This window comes from Rousettus aegyptiacus, unplaced genomic scaffold, assembly GCF_014176215.1.
Source record: "Rousettus aegyptiacus isolate mRouAeg1 unplaced genomic scaffold, mRouAeg1.p scaffold_m13_p_12, whole genome shotgun sequence".
NCBI lineage: Eukaryota > Metazoa > Chordata > Mammalia > Chiroptera > Pteropodidae > Rousettus > Rousettus aegyptiacus.
This window is the reverse complement of record NW_023416287.1, coordinates 27,725,865-27,743,047: the sequence shown is the minus strand read 5'-3', so window position 1 is coordinate 27,743,047 and position 17,183 is coordinate 27,725,865. Positions and strand designations below refer to the sequence as shown.

Sequence of the window (17,183 nt, the reverse complement as noted above, 5' to 3'; positions counted from 1 at the left end):
TACTGTTGCAAGTCAAAAAGTGTCTCTCCGTTTGTCCAGGTTGTGATAATGCGGGATTACCACCATGACAATGTGGTCGACATGTACAATAGCTACCTTGTCGGTGACGAGCTCTGGGTGGTCATGGAATTTCTAGAAGGTGGTGCCTTGACAGACATTGTTACTCATACCAGGTAAGTTTCTTTATTATTCAGATGTATAATTTAAGGTACTTATTATTCTCCTCCAGAGTGAAGTCTTACTAACTATCTTTATGAACTCTTCATAAATTGTAAACACTTTGAAGTCAAAGACCATGACTACCCTTTTCCTCTCTATTCCCCAAGTACCTATTATAATGTCACCTATGTATCGTTCATTCTTCAATTAACATTCTCCCTGCCCCGCAGAAGTTCATCAATACCCATTGATTTTAAATCAACAAGCAGCTGAGAATAGTGTTTTGATAACAAATAATAGAATTTTCTATCTCTAAATTTTTTAAAACTAAGTTTCATTCTCCCGAGTTGCCATACTATTGCTATGTGCTGATACCACCAAGGGTAACTGGAGAAGGGGCAGGTGAAAGGTCAGTCAAAATTTTACGTCATAATAACAAACCTATATAACAGAGAGATATCCTTCAATCCTGTTTTAAACAGCCTTGTGTGTAACACTGGTTAATTACCATTGTTCTCAGCTACGTGCTTTACTGATGTGTGAGTTGTGGTCCTTTCATCAAGTGTTTATCGATCACATTTTATGTGCAGGGCTCTTTCCTAAGTGCTGGGGATACAAAAGACACAAATGAATAAGGTTCAGAAACACTCCCTCAAGGAAGTCACAGGTTAAAAATAAATACATTCTGTACCCGTGCAGAATTAGAAAGATGTATAGAAGTAGCATAGAAGAATACCTGAATGTCTCTTTCAGGGAGAGTCATGAAAAGTTTCCAGTATAAAGTGATATCTAAGATGGGTTTTGAGGGATGAATAGGAGTTGACTAAGACAGAAAGTGGGAGAAAAAGAGCATTGAAAGCAAATGAAACAGCGCCAAGCTTTATGTTCTGGGAATCAGATCCCAAAGACTTCTTGCCTATAGATTTTTCAGAGGTGGGCTGGTTCACTAGAACCCAAGGGACCTGCCTCTCTTGACCATTTCAAAGATGTTTTTAAACCTGTCCTTGCTCCTTAAACGTTATTTCCTTTCTAGAATGAATGAAGAACAGATAGCTACTGTGTGTCTGTCAGTTCTGAGAGCTCTCTCCTACCTTCACAATCAAGGAGTGATTCACAGGGACATAAAGAGTGACTCCATCCTCCTGACAAGTGACGGCCGGGTAAGATTTTCATGTTTGGCCCCTCCATGGTTTGCCTTGTCACTTCGTCTGTCACAGGCATTGTCCTCCTAGGGACACTTTCTCATAATTCTAATTTTTAGTCCCAATTCACCCACTGCCCTTCACAGAAGGCTTACAAAAAGGAAATTACGATCTTTTGTGTCATCCTGTTAGAATTATCTGTGACTTGAATTTGATGGATAATTTTCTGCCTTAACAATGAGTGTAGGAAGTAATAGAAACTATGGAAATTTTTCTTTTTCTGCCACGCTCTCATTTTCGTTGGAGAAGATGATTTTTTTCTAGGGCTTTATCCACCCTACTTGTGTGACTATGCATGTCTGCAGTATCTCTCGGAGTCCCTGCAGGAAACAAATGACAAATTCCAGTGGGCAGTTTGAGCAGAGTTTAATAAAAGTGGGGACAGATGCAGAAGAGTTTAAGGAATCGTGCATGATGATCAGTGTGGTACTCAGAAATGCAGCAGCACTTGCACTACCCTGTGCCTGGAGTGGTGAGGCAGGGAACCAGTTACTAGAACCGGAAAGTAGAGACGATTGTGTGAAGAGGCCTGCAGGGCAAGAGCTCTGATCTTCGGTGGAAGCCAGACCACAGTTAAACTGCAGGTTGGGAACTGGGGAGATAAATACCCCAACCTCACTCTGTTCCTTCCTTCCAATCTCCTGGTGGTGCTCCCCATTGGCAGAACCTGGTCAGAGGCCGTCAGTACACTCCAGGCAGGTTGGCCTCCCAGGGTTTAGAGAAGGGAGGAGAATAGATCTAGAAGGACAAACGGAATATATACATCATACTGGCATATCTTCAGGCCCCAATTTCCACATTTCCCATCACTGCAACCTGCTCAAGGGATTCTGTTAAAACTCATCAGCCACACCAGGGTACAAAAGAACATAGAATACAACAGCCAAGGAAAGAATGAGTGGACATTCCAAAGAAGGCTTAGTTAGAAGGAAGCATTTTGAAGCATAGATTTTTCACTATTTGTCCCTTTTAACCACTGAAACTCCCAGCAGAAGGAATAGTTCTGGGATGAATGGAGCCAGCTGTCCCTTCGATGGACTTGTCTGTTACAACCCGATAACTTCAGCCATATAGAAAATGTTCATGTCACATCAGAATTTGCCCAGGAATGATCAGAGGGTAGCCAGAGAAACCGCCCAAGCACTTTGACTTTTCTTCTTTTATTTTAAAAAGATAGTCAATTTTATTGTGGAAAATTCAATCAATTCAGAAAAATATAAAAGGTAAAATAAGATCACCTTTAATCCCATTTTCCACTTTTCCCATATTTTCATGTACGTGTATGCATAATTTTCAAACTTGGGATTATGTTATAATGGGAAGTTGGAAGCCCTGCTTTTTGCATTGCTCTGGCTGAAATTTTTTCTAAAAAGGGTATGCAAGTATGTAGCAGTGAGCTTTTGCTACATAACAAACCACTCTACACTTAGTGGTTTAAAACATCGTTTATTTGCTTATAATTCTGAGTCGTCACGTGAGCTGACCTCAGCTGGGACAGTTCACCTCCATTCTATGTCGCATCAGCTGAACTCACGCCTGCATTTGTGGTCAGCCTGCAATTGATGGTCTCACCCTTTTGCCTGGCGCTTGGCTGGCTCGCAGCCAGGGCAGTGGAGGTAACTGGGCCATGTGTCACTCATCTCCCAGCAGACGAGCCCACGCTTATACACGTGGCGCTATGGCGGAGTTCCCAAGAGTAGCAAGAGAGGCAAGCCCCAATGCACATGCACTTTTGAACCCTCTGCTTATATCAGTTTGCTAATGTCTCTTTGGCCAAAATAAGTTGCACGGTCAAGCCTAGATGTAGAGGGTGAAGAAATGGACTTCACCTTTTGATGGGAGAAGATGTAAAGTCTCGGTGCAAAGGGATGTGGATACAGGGAGGGAAGGATATGTAGCCATTTTTGCATGATCTCGCATAGAATGGGGGAACTACAGGAAAAAGGCAGGAACTCTCCCCTGGTCGACTCAGGAAAGCATGGAAGCGAGGCACCATGACCGCAGAACACAATTTGCAAAGCGTTAGACTGGTCCACAAATTGGTTCTGGGGACTGGTGCTTACAGAAAAAACAAAGCAGGGCAGGTTCAACCCAGGCTTTCTTTCAGTTTCTAGAGACTAATGGCAAAGGCTTTCTTGCTGTAAATACATGTCAGATGTCTAAATCAGACCTGAGACTAAAATAATAATTCATTGTTTAATCAGCTTACTTAAATACCTGCCCTCCCAACAATGTGTGAAAGGTTATTAAATCATTCAGCAACATTCTCAAGGGCAGAACCTATGTTTCAGATATCTCCCGTATTTTCATGCACCCAACCAAGAGCTCACAGAGACTGGCACTGTGTAAGTGCTTTTAGTCTTACTGGTTTGTTCAGTCTCTCATTCAGTAAATACTAGCCAAATGTCTGCTATGTGTCAGCAATGGTTCTAGGCCCTAAGGATGAACAAAGCAAAATCACTACTTTCATTAAGGTTATTAGGGGCATGAAAGTGTGATAGTAAACAAATAGATAAATACACCAATAAGATCACCACAAGACAGGCAGTGATAAGTGCTCCATTTGCTGTAATTAATTAATTTAAGCATGATAAGGAGGGTAGAGTGTGATGGGAGTAGGGGGTAGGGGGTGGAAGGAGTCTGTTATTAAGGCCAGTCAGAGAAGGCCTTTCTGAAGTGGCGATATTACAACAGAGACGTGCTAGGCAGTGGAGCCCGTGGCTCTCAGGGATGAGTGTTCCAGGAACAGAAAACCAACAGCATGTTAAGCGGATCCTGTGGCTCTTGGCCAGAGTGGGCTCCTTCACGTTTCAGAATAAGGCACCATATTGACTTTAATGGGCTTCTTCAGTTTCTATAAAGGAAACTTTTTTTAGATGGAATGTGGCTACTATAAGAAAGCCTGAGAATACGGTTTATACCAATATATTAGGGCATGGAGTTTATGTATTTCTGGTCATTATAACTAATCACACCCAACCCGTAGGGTCTTAAATTAAAGTCATTTTAGCATTCTCACATAGCTCTGAGTTGCCTCGTCTCAGCTAGCCAGGGCTTCTCTGACGTAGGGTTAGATGATGCATCTAGAAGTCTCCTCAGTCACATGTCAGGTAGTTAGTGCTGGCTGATTGCTGGGCACTCAGCTGGAGCTGTCAGCCAGAACACCTACAGTTGTGGCCCCTCCGTGTGGCCTTCATCACAGCATGGAGGCTGGATTCCAAGAGTGAATGCCCCAAGAAAACAAGGCGGAAGTACATGGCATTGTTATGACCTAGCCTCAAAATCACAGTGTCACTGCTACCATAGTCAACAATCTTTCCAGGTTTAGGGGAGGGAATTTAAAACCTTCCTCAGTAAGAGGAATGTGGTAATATTAAGAATGAAATCCAGATTCAGTGGACATATGGTAATTAATGTTACACTAATAATAAATAATAAATGTTATGATATAATAATAAATTAATATAATGTGATAATTAATATTATCATAAATTAATGTAATATGGTAATTAATATTACCATAAATTTGTTTGATTCAGTCATATGGTAAGAAGAATTCATGGACTGGGCAGTATTTTTGGCATGTTGGGAAAATATCTGTCACACAAGGTGTCCTGGGTTTGCTTTCTTTTGGGAGATGTACAACATCATTAGCCCTTAGAGAAATGCAAACTAAAACTACAAGGTATCACTACACGCTTATCAAAAAGGCTAAAATGAAAAATAGTGTAAACACCACTTATTCATACATTGCTGATAGGAATGTAAAATGATACAGCCACTCTGAAAAGTAGTTAAGCAGTTCCTGTCAAAACTAAAAATGGGCTTACCATGTGACCAGCAATTGTACTCTTTGGCGTATGTTTCAGAAAAATAAAAATTTATTTCTGCATACCCATATTTACAGCAGTTTTATTTTCAATAGCTCCAAAATAGAAGCTACCCAAATGTCCATGAAAGTATGAATGGTTGAACAGAGTGTAGTGTATCTCTACCATGGAATACCACTCGGTAGAAAAAAAAGAAAAGGAAGAACGAATAAGTAATACTTCGATGAACCTCAATGAAATTATGCTGAGCGAGAAAAAAAAAAGCCAATCTCAAAAAGATACACACTGCATGATTCCATTTATATACATTTGTGAAATAACATAATTATCGTGATATACAGCAAATAAGTGGATGCCAGGGGTTAGGGATCAGGGGTATGTGGCTATAAAGACCTAACACAAGAGAGTTTTATAGTGATGGTGTAGTTGAGTGTCTTCGTTGTAGTTGTGGTCATGCAAGGCGACAATGTAATAAAATTGCAGAGTACATACACACATACATTCTACACACACAAATGAGTTGATATATACTTGAAAAGTGTTGATATTGAACTGGTTGTGTAAGATGCTAACATTAGAGAGGAAGGGTACACATTTCTTTGCAACTGCCCAATTATTTTGAAATAAAAAAATTTTTAAGATAGTGAATTGCTCAGGTTTTAAAGGATAAATCATATCTGGCTTGTTCAAAAACTAGAAGGGAAATTAGTTGCTATCAACTAATTTGAAAGTAAATTGTTCACTATTTGTCTATGGCAGGAATAATATCAAGTGAGTCTTAAGCAGGGGAATGTGATGTTTGGGTTTTGAAAGGAAAAATAAATAGCATGTCACAGAGTGGTTGTAAGAATTACATGAAGTAATTTATGTCAAACCATCAGAGGGAAACAGGGTAAAAGGTAGATGCTCAGAGAGAGGGTGATCCCCATCCCACCTTTGCAATTAAGGGTTGAGGAAATTCATCCACAGTCTTTCCTTGGCCAGAGACAATGCAGTGTGTCTGCATCCTCTCTCCCACGGGATTTGAAGCGAGGATAAAAGGATAGATCAGGAGGCATAGACTGGCAAGCAGGGCTTTATGACTGTTCCACGTCCTCTTCACTCTGCCCCTGATGCTCAGTGGAAAGTCAGTGTCTCTTTGCCCAGAGTGTGTACCTTTAGTTTTCATCATCTTCACCTGGTCCATTTAATTCGTTGATTATTATTTGCCTGGCTCCCTTAGGCATTTGAGTTTAGTTATCTCTCAAAAACTAAAATTCTACAATTACAAGATCTAAATATTACCTTATAGATGCTCTTCTTTAATAAACAAAAACTCGGATACGTTAAATAGCTTCTTAAATTTATTCCTTTCCAATAGTCCCTGAGGTACACCCAGTTTCTATCTCTCCTCCCTTCCCTGCCACTCCATAGAGGTTATTTCCATAATGCAGGAAGCAATGCATGAGAACTCAGGAGACCTAGACTTGAGTCTCCCTTGAATACTGTTGTATGGTCTTGGACAAGTTCCTACCACTCTCCGCACTCTGTCAAACAGCAGAGGGGCTAGCTGAGGCCTCTATGCTATTATAGCTTAGCTGCCATGAAACCCTCCGCTCTTCTTGGATTTGGCAGCTGAAGAAGTGGGCCTTAAGCTAGAGGCACCATCAGCAGCCTGGTTCCTTCTGTTACCTCTCTCTGTTCCTTTGTGCTCGGATCATTGTTCTCCTTAAAACTGTCCTCAAACTTTAGTGAGCCTCATAACCTCTGGAGACCTTAGCAAAAAAAAAAAAAAAAAAAAAAAAAAAAAAAATTCCTGGACCCTACCGCCAGAAATTCTGATTTAGTCAGGCTGGGTGGCACACAAGAACCTGTGTCTCTAACAGGTTCCCAGGGGATGCTGATGCTACACACTTTGAGTACCATTGCCTTATAGGAAGCACCCAGGAACCAGGCACAGAAGCATCCTCCTTTAGCCTTAGCAAAAACCTGGAGCAGACTCAAGAATTCTTTAGAGTGTATGCAATTTATAGAATGAGGGTTTTATATTCTATTTTAAACCTGTAGCTGTCTTGTGCATAGACTCTTTTGTGCCCCTGCCCCATGTCTTTGTGGGGCCCCTGATTTCTTGCCAGGGCACAATGAGATGGATGGGATCTCAGGTTTAAAAAGCATCTTTGTCTGAACTCTGAGCTCTAGTGCTTTGTCTGGCCCTTGTGGACCAAGCTGCATTTTTTTCTTTTAGGGATTTTGCAGTGTGCTAGCTGCAGTTCTCTTAGCTTAACTGCATTAATGGGAAGAGGGTGGTTTCCTAAGCAGGCACATTGTATAATTTTATCAAAAATAAGGCTCAGCTTAGAGTCAATGTGATTTGCTCTTAAGATCTGTCTACAATGCTTTATTATGCTTATTACTTGAGTTCTTATTATCTACTTGCAGATTTATTTGGATGAATGTTGTGTGTAATTATGTTCTTTTAGAAAATTGTCTCTTTTATGTACTTGGATGAGTGAAAAAAATCATGCAGAAGCACTTACACTCCTACAACAGAAGGACAGGCCTGGCTTCCAAGAGTCGAGTTTCAATTTCTCAACTTACATTTTGTTAGGGGGATAATTATTAGTCTGTCAGGTTTCGGTCTTCTTTTAACGTCTGGAAAGAACACTAGAGATATTGACATTAAAACCCACCAATACCAAAACGCTAATACATTCACCTCGTTAATCATTCAGGTCTCTTAAAGTAACAGGCAAACAAAATGTATTGGAAAAATTGTTCCTCCTTTTCTCCATCTGTGTAGTAGGCTTGCAAATTTACTCATACTCAAGCTTTGGAAATAGCCCCCCTCCCTCCTACCCTCCCCCCACACTTATAATGCTTTTTTAAAAACTAACCTAGACTTCTTTACAGAGCACTACTGATTAGATTTTTAAAAAATATTTAAAAATTTAATCTATTAAATTTAGTATGCTTAAATAATTTAAACATCGTCTATCAAAGTTAAACCCCATTATTATTATGTTTAACTGATAGCCTTTAAAATCTCAGTGTTTCACATTTGGCCACCACCTACTCCTTTCCACCTCCCACCCTCATCTTTCTCAAGGTGGAGTCTGGGAGAATAAGGGACAGATGTAGATTCTGGGACCTCTGGGTAAATGAGATAAGACTCATCTTCTGTTCCTCTCTGGTCTCTGCCTTGACCTAATTGACCTCGTCTGCTACCCAGACTGGTAAGAATTAACAGGTCCCATCAGCTCCTGGGCTTTTGAGGATGTAGCCTCTGCAGTACTTCACAACTCCAGCCTCTCACCTTAAGTCTTGAAAGCCATCCTTGAGGCTGCCTCCTTATGTCAACCATAAGCTTGCACTGGGCACTTTCTAATTCTCTCACTGAGATTTGGTCATGCTTCTAGATTCCTGCATACCACACAAAAGTCCTCTCCCTTGTTTGTGTGGGGATGTGTGCTGCTCAGACATTCGATTCTAAAAACAGCTGTCTTCCGTAAGTCAGTGATGATTTAGTTCATGGACGCCAGGAGCATTGCCTCAGGTTCACTTCCTCCCACTCTTTCGTGCCATCTATTTGTGGAGGCCATGTTGGGCATAGCCAAGCCTGACGTTCACTAATATATCCATACCCATAGTTAAAATATTGCAATATTCTCATGCTTGTTGGTTAACACTCACTGTTTCAAGTCATTGGCATATCCCCCATTACAACAGCCCCGCCCCCTTGCCTCGTTAAATGTGGTAATGCCCCACGATAACTTCAGGATACCACTTAACTTTAGGTCTAGATTCTGATTGTTCCAAATGAATCTGGTTATTAAATATTTCCAAATATTACCTCTGAACACAGATGCCCGTGGCTTCTCCTCTCCCTTCTTTGTATGGGGATGTATGCTACTCAGCTATATCTAAAGCCCATCATCATTTGCTCGGGGCGGTAGGAAGGGATGTATAATAAAGAATTGATGCCTGACATAATTAAATCACTGCTCTTTGTCCTCTTCTGCAAATAATCACAGGCTAAAAATTGATGGATAATAAGATTTTCATTTCCTTGAATTGTAGACTCTTTTTACAGTAGGGTAATAAAGAGTATGGGCCAGCTACAATGCCCCCAGAGCTCTCTTCTTCATACTACGTGGACATTCTGTGATCTGAGGCATCTGGGTTTGATTCTTGATATGACAAATCAGTTGAGAAAATTATCTCTCCACTAAACCAGCTTTCTCTAACATTTCATCTGGAGCAATTTATTTTCCTTCCACTCCAAACCATACCACTACTTGCATTGGCCTGGTTGGAAAGAAGATCATGAACAAGGAAATGGAAGAAGAAAAAAACCACATTAATAATTTCCAAAAGATTAACTTATTTCATCTGTGTTTTAACTTTGATTCTAAAAAGAGTTATCTTCAATAAGTCAGTGATGATTTCAGAAAGAGTGCCAATGTGTCTTCTATCCCATGACATGCTAACATATACGTATATGTCAATATACAATAAAATCAATCTAGTAGCATGTGTTTTTTCAGTATCTACTGTTTTCCCAGCTCTTAAGGAACACAGGAAGGCTTTGCAGTTAAAAGGGAGAGCTATCGCCTCTGAGGAATATCATTTCTAACCAGAGAGACAAAATCAGTATGAGAAACAGTTTAATATTGAGTGACTGCTAAATTCCCTCAAATTTGGAGAGATCAATATGGGCTCCTGAGAAAAATTCTGGAGGAAGTAAGAAGTGATCAGGGCCTAGAGGTATGCTTAAGAATTGAATATGCATTTCTACTAAGATGAGAAAAAAGGCATAGATGTTCCCTCTCATCATTCCTTTTCAACATCATACTAGAAGTACTGGCTAATGCAATAAAACAAGAAAAAAATTAAAGTATGAAGATTGGGAAGGAAGGAAAAAAACTATCTTTGTTCACAGATAGTCTATGTAGAAAATCCAAAAGAATCAACAAGAACTAATAAGCAATTATATCAAGGTTGCAAGATATATGGTTAATATATAGAAGTCAATTGCTTTCCTATATACTATCAATGAACAAGTGAAATTTGTAATTAAAGACAATGTCATTTATATTAACACCCCCTAAAATTTAAATACTTAGGTATAAATCTAACAAAAATATATACTAGATCCATATGAAGAAAACTACAAAACTTATTAATGTACTCAAAGAACTAAATAAATGGAGATATATTCCTGTGTATGGACAGGAGTTTCAATATTTTCAATATGTTGTTTCTTCACAATTTGATCTATAGATTCAATGCAGTCCCAGTCAAAATAATTGAAACAGTGTCATACTGGCAAAAGAATAGATAAATAGACAATAAAACAGAAATGACATCTCAGAAATACACCTACATAAATATAGTCAACTGATCTTTGACAAGAGAGTAAAAGCAATACAATGGAGGGAAGATGGCCTTTTCAAGAAATAGTGCTGGTGCAACTGGACATCCACATACAAAAAAGTAAATCTAGACACAGACCTTGTGCCCTTCACAAAAATTAACTTCATGCGGAAACATATACTAAATGGAAGTACATTTAGAATGCAGGAAGGAAGTCTATGTTAAGCATAGAAAGAAAAAGAGTAGGAAGAAAGAGTTTGTAGAAAGAGAAAAGGTGAGTTTGGACTCAAACTCTAAGAAGCCCCAATATTTAAGGTGTGGGCTGTAGAATAGAGCCAGAGGAAAATGTCAAAATAAGTTCAGAGAGATACAAAGAAAATCAAGTGAAGATGTGTACCTTTGGGACTGCACCTTTGATTTACGGAAATTTTAACCTCAAGTGACCATTCTGATCTATTTCCAACCAATGCTTGAACATGAGTGTCTTTGTATGTATTCTATCATCACCTACAGCCTTAAGTGGCAATCCTCGTCAATGAAGCCATCTGAAGTCCAGACCAGGCCATCATGAACAGGAATCATGCCTCCCAGAAATAAACTGAATCCATGTAATGAATATGTAAACTTGTATGTGCCTAATGGTGTTGTACGTTCTTCAGAGTATATTGAAAATCTCAATGCTAAAGTTTTCAGATATTTTTTTTTCTTTTCGATGACATCTCTAAGATGAATTACACACACACACACACCACACACACACACACACACACACATAAACACACACATATTAGGTCATTGTGATGACTACCTTACACTCTTGGTAACCAAATGTCAGCACCCAGTTTTGATACTCATGTTTCTACTTGCACTGATGTTTATGTTGGCAACTTCAATTGTCATGAGCAAAATAGAGAAACAAAAAGGAAAAGGGAGTCAATATTTAAAGTGATGTCCCAGAATCCTATATAAAAATGAGATTGGTTATTAGAATCATCTCGCGGTGCTTAGAAATCTGTATGTGTTCAGTGCATAAGAACCTTAACTGCAGAAGTTTGTACAAAACTCACACTGAGAATTGCAATTTACTTAACACTAAAGCATCATCTGTTAAAGTTGTGAGTTTGTATTTTAATTAATCTGTTGTTTGGGGTATATTTAATTTGTAAAAATTTTTTTTGGTTTCATAATTTTAGAAAAGATAGCAACAGAAGTTTAAACACTTGCAAGTTAACCCCGATGGAGCCATGAGAGGTTTTTCCATTAAAATGGATTGTGCTTTTTCAATAAAAAAGTCACCCTTCCTCCAATATTTACAAGGCCTGTCAATGAAACTTTTGTTTTGAATTTTGAAACTCTATGTATTTCTAAATCTGGAAGCCAGTATTTTAAAGTTGTTATTTTATTGGATTTCTTTCCTTTCCAGATAAAGTTATCTGACTTTGGTTTCTGTGCTCAAGTTTCCAAAGAGGTGCCAAAGAGGAAATCATTGGTTGGCACTCCCTACTGGATGGCACCCGAGGTGATTTCTAGGCTACCTTACGGGACAGAGGTAAGAGGGTGACAGTCATTGAGAGAGGCAGGACCCGAATGGGCTCAGGGATGCAATGATACTGAGACAGTTAATGACCACAGGGGTTCGGGGTGATAACTTTTGACTTCACATTTGACCCCCATTCACTAGGCTTGTCACAGAGTAGGTCATGGCAGAAGGGAGACTGGCCTTCACTGAGGATATTGTCACAACACTTATCAAGGAGCATTCATTGAGGTCCTGCCGTGGACATTGGGGGAGACTGACTCAAACTCTGATCCCACCTTCAGTTGCAGATATACACAGAACAAGACAATGTAACTTGAAAAGTGGCTGGAGACACACACAAATGAGCAGGTGTGATGATTCAAAGGTTAGAGCATCAGCGAAAGCTCCACAAATAGAGTTAATATTTGGATGAGCAATGTTTTCTCACAGAAAAAAAAAATTACATATGAACATCATATTTTAAAATCTGGCACAAATTCTGTTCTCTCTGGAATAGAAACATAATTTTTTTTTAAGGGATAAGGTTTGGATATGTGAAAATGAGGGGCCAGAAGGAGTGGAGAAAAGACCTTCTAGAAAGGAAATAGCGTGAGTAGAAGCTCTGAGGCCTGCAAGACTGCAGACACATAGAGGCAGGAGCTCGTCGCGGCTGGGTACACAGTGTTTCCTCACGTTTGGTGCAGAAAGCGGTTCTAAGAGAGAAGCATGGAAGAGGTGGCATGGACAAATGAGCTGTGTGTGTTGGCTTTGGTTATGGCAGACTCTGCTCTCTTTCACTTGTTTTTTTTGTCCTCGGATGAGTGCTCAACTTAACCTTTCTCACTGTGGTCCCAAGAACATAAATTCTCAGTGAAGGTCACTGCAGAGGTTATAACATGAATGCAGCTAACTGATAAGAGGTGTAATGAGGCTGTAATGGGAAGTGACTGTAACTGGAAATTTATAGCACAGCTAAGGGCTTCTCATTGTCCCGGCTCCCCATTCTTTACCCAGAACGAATTGCTTGTCATCTCTTCCTTTTCTTTTCACCATTGCCTGGAAATGATTTTATAAAGCAGGATTTTGAGGCCTGCTGCTTCAAAGTAATAAAACACAAAGGAACGAACCCCAAAGTAGGCAAAAAAGAACTATTTTTAAAAATCAAATCAATAAAAGAATCAGAATATATTGTATTGTGCAATGTAGCTCTTTGCAGTTTGTTATGAATATATCAATAGCTCTTCTTATTTTTTAATGCAACTGTCTTTAAATGCAACTTTCTTCTCTATGTTCATAACATAAAACTTTGGATGTTTTCCTTATCTTCCCTAATAGATAGTTATCCACTAAAGTTAACAGGGTTAAAAGAAAATTCTAAATTTCAAAATGTTAAGATGTTCACACATACCTAATGGCAGGATCTTCACCGAAGATGTCCTTAAGTAGCAAAGGAAGACCATTAGTAAACACTTGGTAACTCTAACAATTCAGCTTATAAATCTAGATTGTAAATGTTGAGAGATTATAAATACACATTAACTTTGAATAAGTATAAATCTCTTTGGTTCCCTGGACACATCCAACATTGCAGAACCTTCTCCTTGCCTGAGATAACCAGTGGGTTGTGCCTAACAGGTGGACATCTGGTCCCTGGGGATCATGGTGATAGAAATGATCGATGGCGAGCCCCCCTACTTTAACGAGCCTCCCCTCCAGGCCATGCGGAGGATCCGGGACAGTTTACCTCCAAGAGTGAAGGACTTACACAAGGTGAGAAGCGTCATTTGTTGCTAAAGTTCAAAATCGTTCTTAAAATGTTCAGTCTCCCTATAGATTTAAAGACTGGCCTATCACATCAGGAGTAGATCTTGGTTTATGGGCAGTGACTTGGGAATTAGAGTCACTTGGATTCAAATCTCTGCTCTGCCTGTTCACTCACTAGGCAAGTGATTTAGCCTGTCTGTGAAGTTCAGCTGTAAAATAGGGTATGATCGATTTTTGTCTCATAGAGTTGGCTAGAAGAGTAAATAAGACCTTCCACTCAACACTCCCTCACTGAGCACCTACTACATGCTGAGGACTGTTCTAACTACTGGGGATATCGTGGAGCAAGACTAAAGATTTCCTGATTGTCATAGACCTTTCATTCTAGTTGGAGAGGCAGATAATAAACTACAAACAAATGAATGAACAAAATGATTTCGGAGATTAGTGCATGCTATGAAGTAAATAAAACACTGTGATGTGATGGAGTGTGCAAGAGAGGGGATTGGGAGCACATTTAGGATGAAGAGTGAAAGCACCCCTTCCTGGGGAGGGATCATCCGAAGTAGAACCTGAGTGGAAAGAAGGAGCAAGCTATGTGAAGATCTCGGAGAAAAATGCCTCACATAAATGGAACAAGTACAAAGGCCCTGGGCCCAGAGCCCAGACAGAAGGCTTATATCACAGAGCAGAATGATCAAGGAGAAAGGATGATGTCAGAGAGGTAGGAAGGAGCTAGATTGTGCAGGACGATGAAGGACATGGTTAAAGCACCAAGTAGGGTCTTTCCTGTTTTCCAAAGATTGCCAAATAGGACCAAACTCAGGAAGGAAAAAAAAAAAAAGCTGCTAAATTGAAGAACCACCACTAAGGTGGCCAGCAGCGGGGGGATGGCTTGGTGAGAGGAGCCATTTTCGCAGGACTAATCCTATGAACACTGACCTCACATGCACCTCCCTCCCGTCTGCCCCATGGCAATGAGAGAGGGAGCAGGGTTGCCTTTTAGGGAAGACTAGTTTGTAATGGTAGTGCCTCCTCTTTCCTTACCCTTATATCATAGGGAGGAGCCCCAATAGAATTACTCATATAGATTGTGTGGACCTGCAAAAAAAAAAGAGATACTACTTGAATTGAACAGGAGGTTGAAACTTTTCCAGCATTAGAAAAAGCATCACTATTATTACCATTATAATTTTATTTAATAAAGAAATTGTCATTCTTTGTTGTACCATCATTTACTCCTATTTCAAACTTTAAGAAGGTGAGGAAAATATCACGTGTTAATAAAGGCAATATCTGCTTTTATTTCCATAACATCTTTCTCCTCACGCTGACTTTCTAGAATATGATATTGTAAATAAAATGACTTTTCTGGGAATTAGCTAGGAAACAATTTTAGGGGAACCGGGTTGGGTTTCTGTGGTAGTCCTCAGGATGGTGTCTTGTGTCCTCACAGGTGTCTTCAGTGCTCCGGGGATTCCTAGACCTGATGTTGGTGAGGGAGCCCTCTCAAAGAGCCACAGCCCAGGAACTCCTGGGACATCCATTCTTGAAACTGTCAGGTCCGCCATCTTGCATCGTTCCCCTCATGAGACAATACAGGCATCACTGAGCAGAGGATTCATGTAGGTGACAAAGCTAGATGGGGACATGAAAATAATTCAGGAGAACACAAGAAACCACAGACCATGCAAAAGGCCTGTGCATTCTAAACAGCTGATTGGTGGGACAGTGTGATGACCGGCAGGGTTCAAAAGACCAGGGCATCTTCTTGTGTCTTAAACAGGCATCTCTCCACTGACAGCTGGCATGGTCATTTGGAACATGGCTTTAATAAGTCATTATTATATTTTTCAGCCCTTCATCCAGCAGATTAGAAGGACTCAGTACAAACTCCGTTATGATATATCCTAGCCACATGCAGGGTAATGCATAGGATTTTCTATATTGAAAGAATACTTTTCTGGCAAAAAAGAAAAAAAAAAGAAAAAAAGAAAAAAAAGAAAGGAAAACAAAAAGCACTTTTTTCTTAATGGTAGCAGTGTAATGTATTTTGCAATGAATTTGTAATTTTTCTGTACGATAGTTTTGATAATTTATAGTACTTTGATGTCACGTAGCCATTGTATCGGTTGAGGTAATACTTGTTTACTAGCAAGAGTTTGAACAAAGCCTTTCCTACTTTTTTACCCCTTTCAGAGAACCAACGATTCTTTAGGAACTTTGAATACTGAATGACTCTCAATCACCGTCAGCTTTAGCAGAATATCTTTCTTATCTTAACAAGTGTCTTATGTGATGAAAGAAGAATTAAGAGTGATGGTGATGGTGGTGCACATTTCATTTATCCAACCAAAATAATAAAGTTTGAGCCACAGTATGCCACCAAACTACTCCTTGGGATAAAACTAAATATTTGGCGGGGGGCAGGGCGTGAGGGGTGTGTGGAAATCATGTTTTATTCAAGACAATTAGTTATAAATCAGTTTTTACACAGCAGGATGTTTCCCCTGGTGGCCTCTCTCAAATGTATACAACATCCCCTTGTGGCCAAATTTCCCTCCCAAGGAACAATTCCGTGCTAGGATCATTGGATTCAGTTGAATGTTTCAATAAGGCTGTGGGAATTCCAGTCTCACGAAGGGAAAGGAGCGAAAACAGGGCAAGGTATTTGGTTTCGTTTGTCACTGTTTTTAAAAACTCTGTATGCTAGCACACCAAACTCTTGTCTGTATTTACCTTTGTACCACAGTATTAATTGCTATTGTTTATGTATTGTGCTGGAAGTCTGAACTGACTCTAGAGAAAGAATTAGAAAGGGGTATTTTACCAGGTGTGACCTGACTTCAGTTGTGACAATGTTATAATGTGTTTCTGACATAGGAGAGTTGTGCTGCTGACTAGATTTTCCTGAATGTTGATAAAAATGAATGACTACTACAATACATTTTGTGTTGCTTGTTGGATGAATATGCATGTTAACTGTAGGCCAATATAGATTTGCCTTTAAAACTCTGAAAGAGCTACATAGTCATCATTAGTTTCTATTAATTATGCATCAAACAAAAGCCATTTGTTACCAAACTGGAAAACCAGAGGCTTTTCTTAATGGCATCATATACTGTAACAAATAAGAATTTAAATTTGTGAAAATGCTCTGGTTGCTCTAAGCATAATTAAGAATTTTTGTAATTAATAGGTTGCTAATTATTTATGATAGTTAAAAGGAAAAAAAGGCATAAAAGACCTTCTACTGATTACAGTCTTCCCCCAAACTGGAAATGCCTCATCATAAATAGGATCTGTAATTTTGTTTCATAAAACGCAACAAATCAATGTTTTATGTAAAATATTAAA

General features: G+C 39.5%; 1 protein-coding gene across 3 annotated transcripts in view; it reads left to right on the top strand.

The window, feature by feature from the left end:
- PAK5 (p21 (RAC1) activated kinase 5) overlaps positions 1 to 16,773 on the top strand; it is a 249,899-nt gene extending 233,126 nt beyond the window's left edge. For all 3 annotated transcript variants that reach the window (XM_036229663.1, XM_016135927.2, XM_016143280.2), the window contains 5 exons: positions 40 to 173; positions 1,193 to 1,319; positions 11,967 to 12,092; positions 13,698 to 13,832; positions 15,283 to 16,773. In XM_036229663.1, the coding sequence (XP_036085556.1) occupies positions 40 to 173; positions 1,193 to 1,319; positions 11,967 to 12,092; positions 13,698 to 13,832; positions 15,283 to 15,438 (678 nt within the window). In that variant the 3' untranslated portion in view covers positions 15,439 to 16,773. The remainder of the gene's footprint in view (positions 1 to 39; positions 174 to 1,192; positions 1,320 to 11,966; positions 12,093 to 13,697; positions 13,833 to 15,282) is intronic.
- Positions 16,774 to 17,183: the final 410 nt, after the last annotated feature.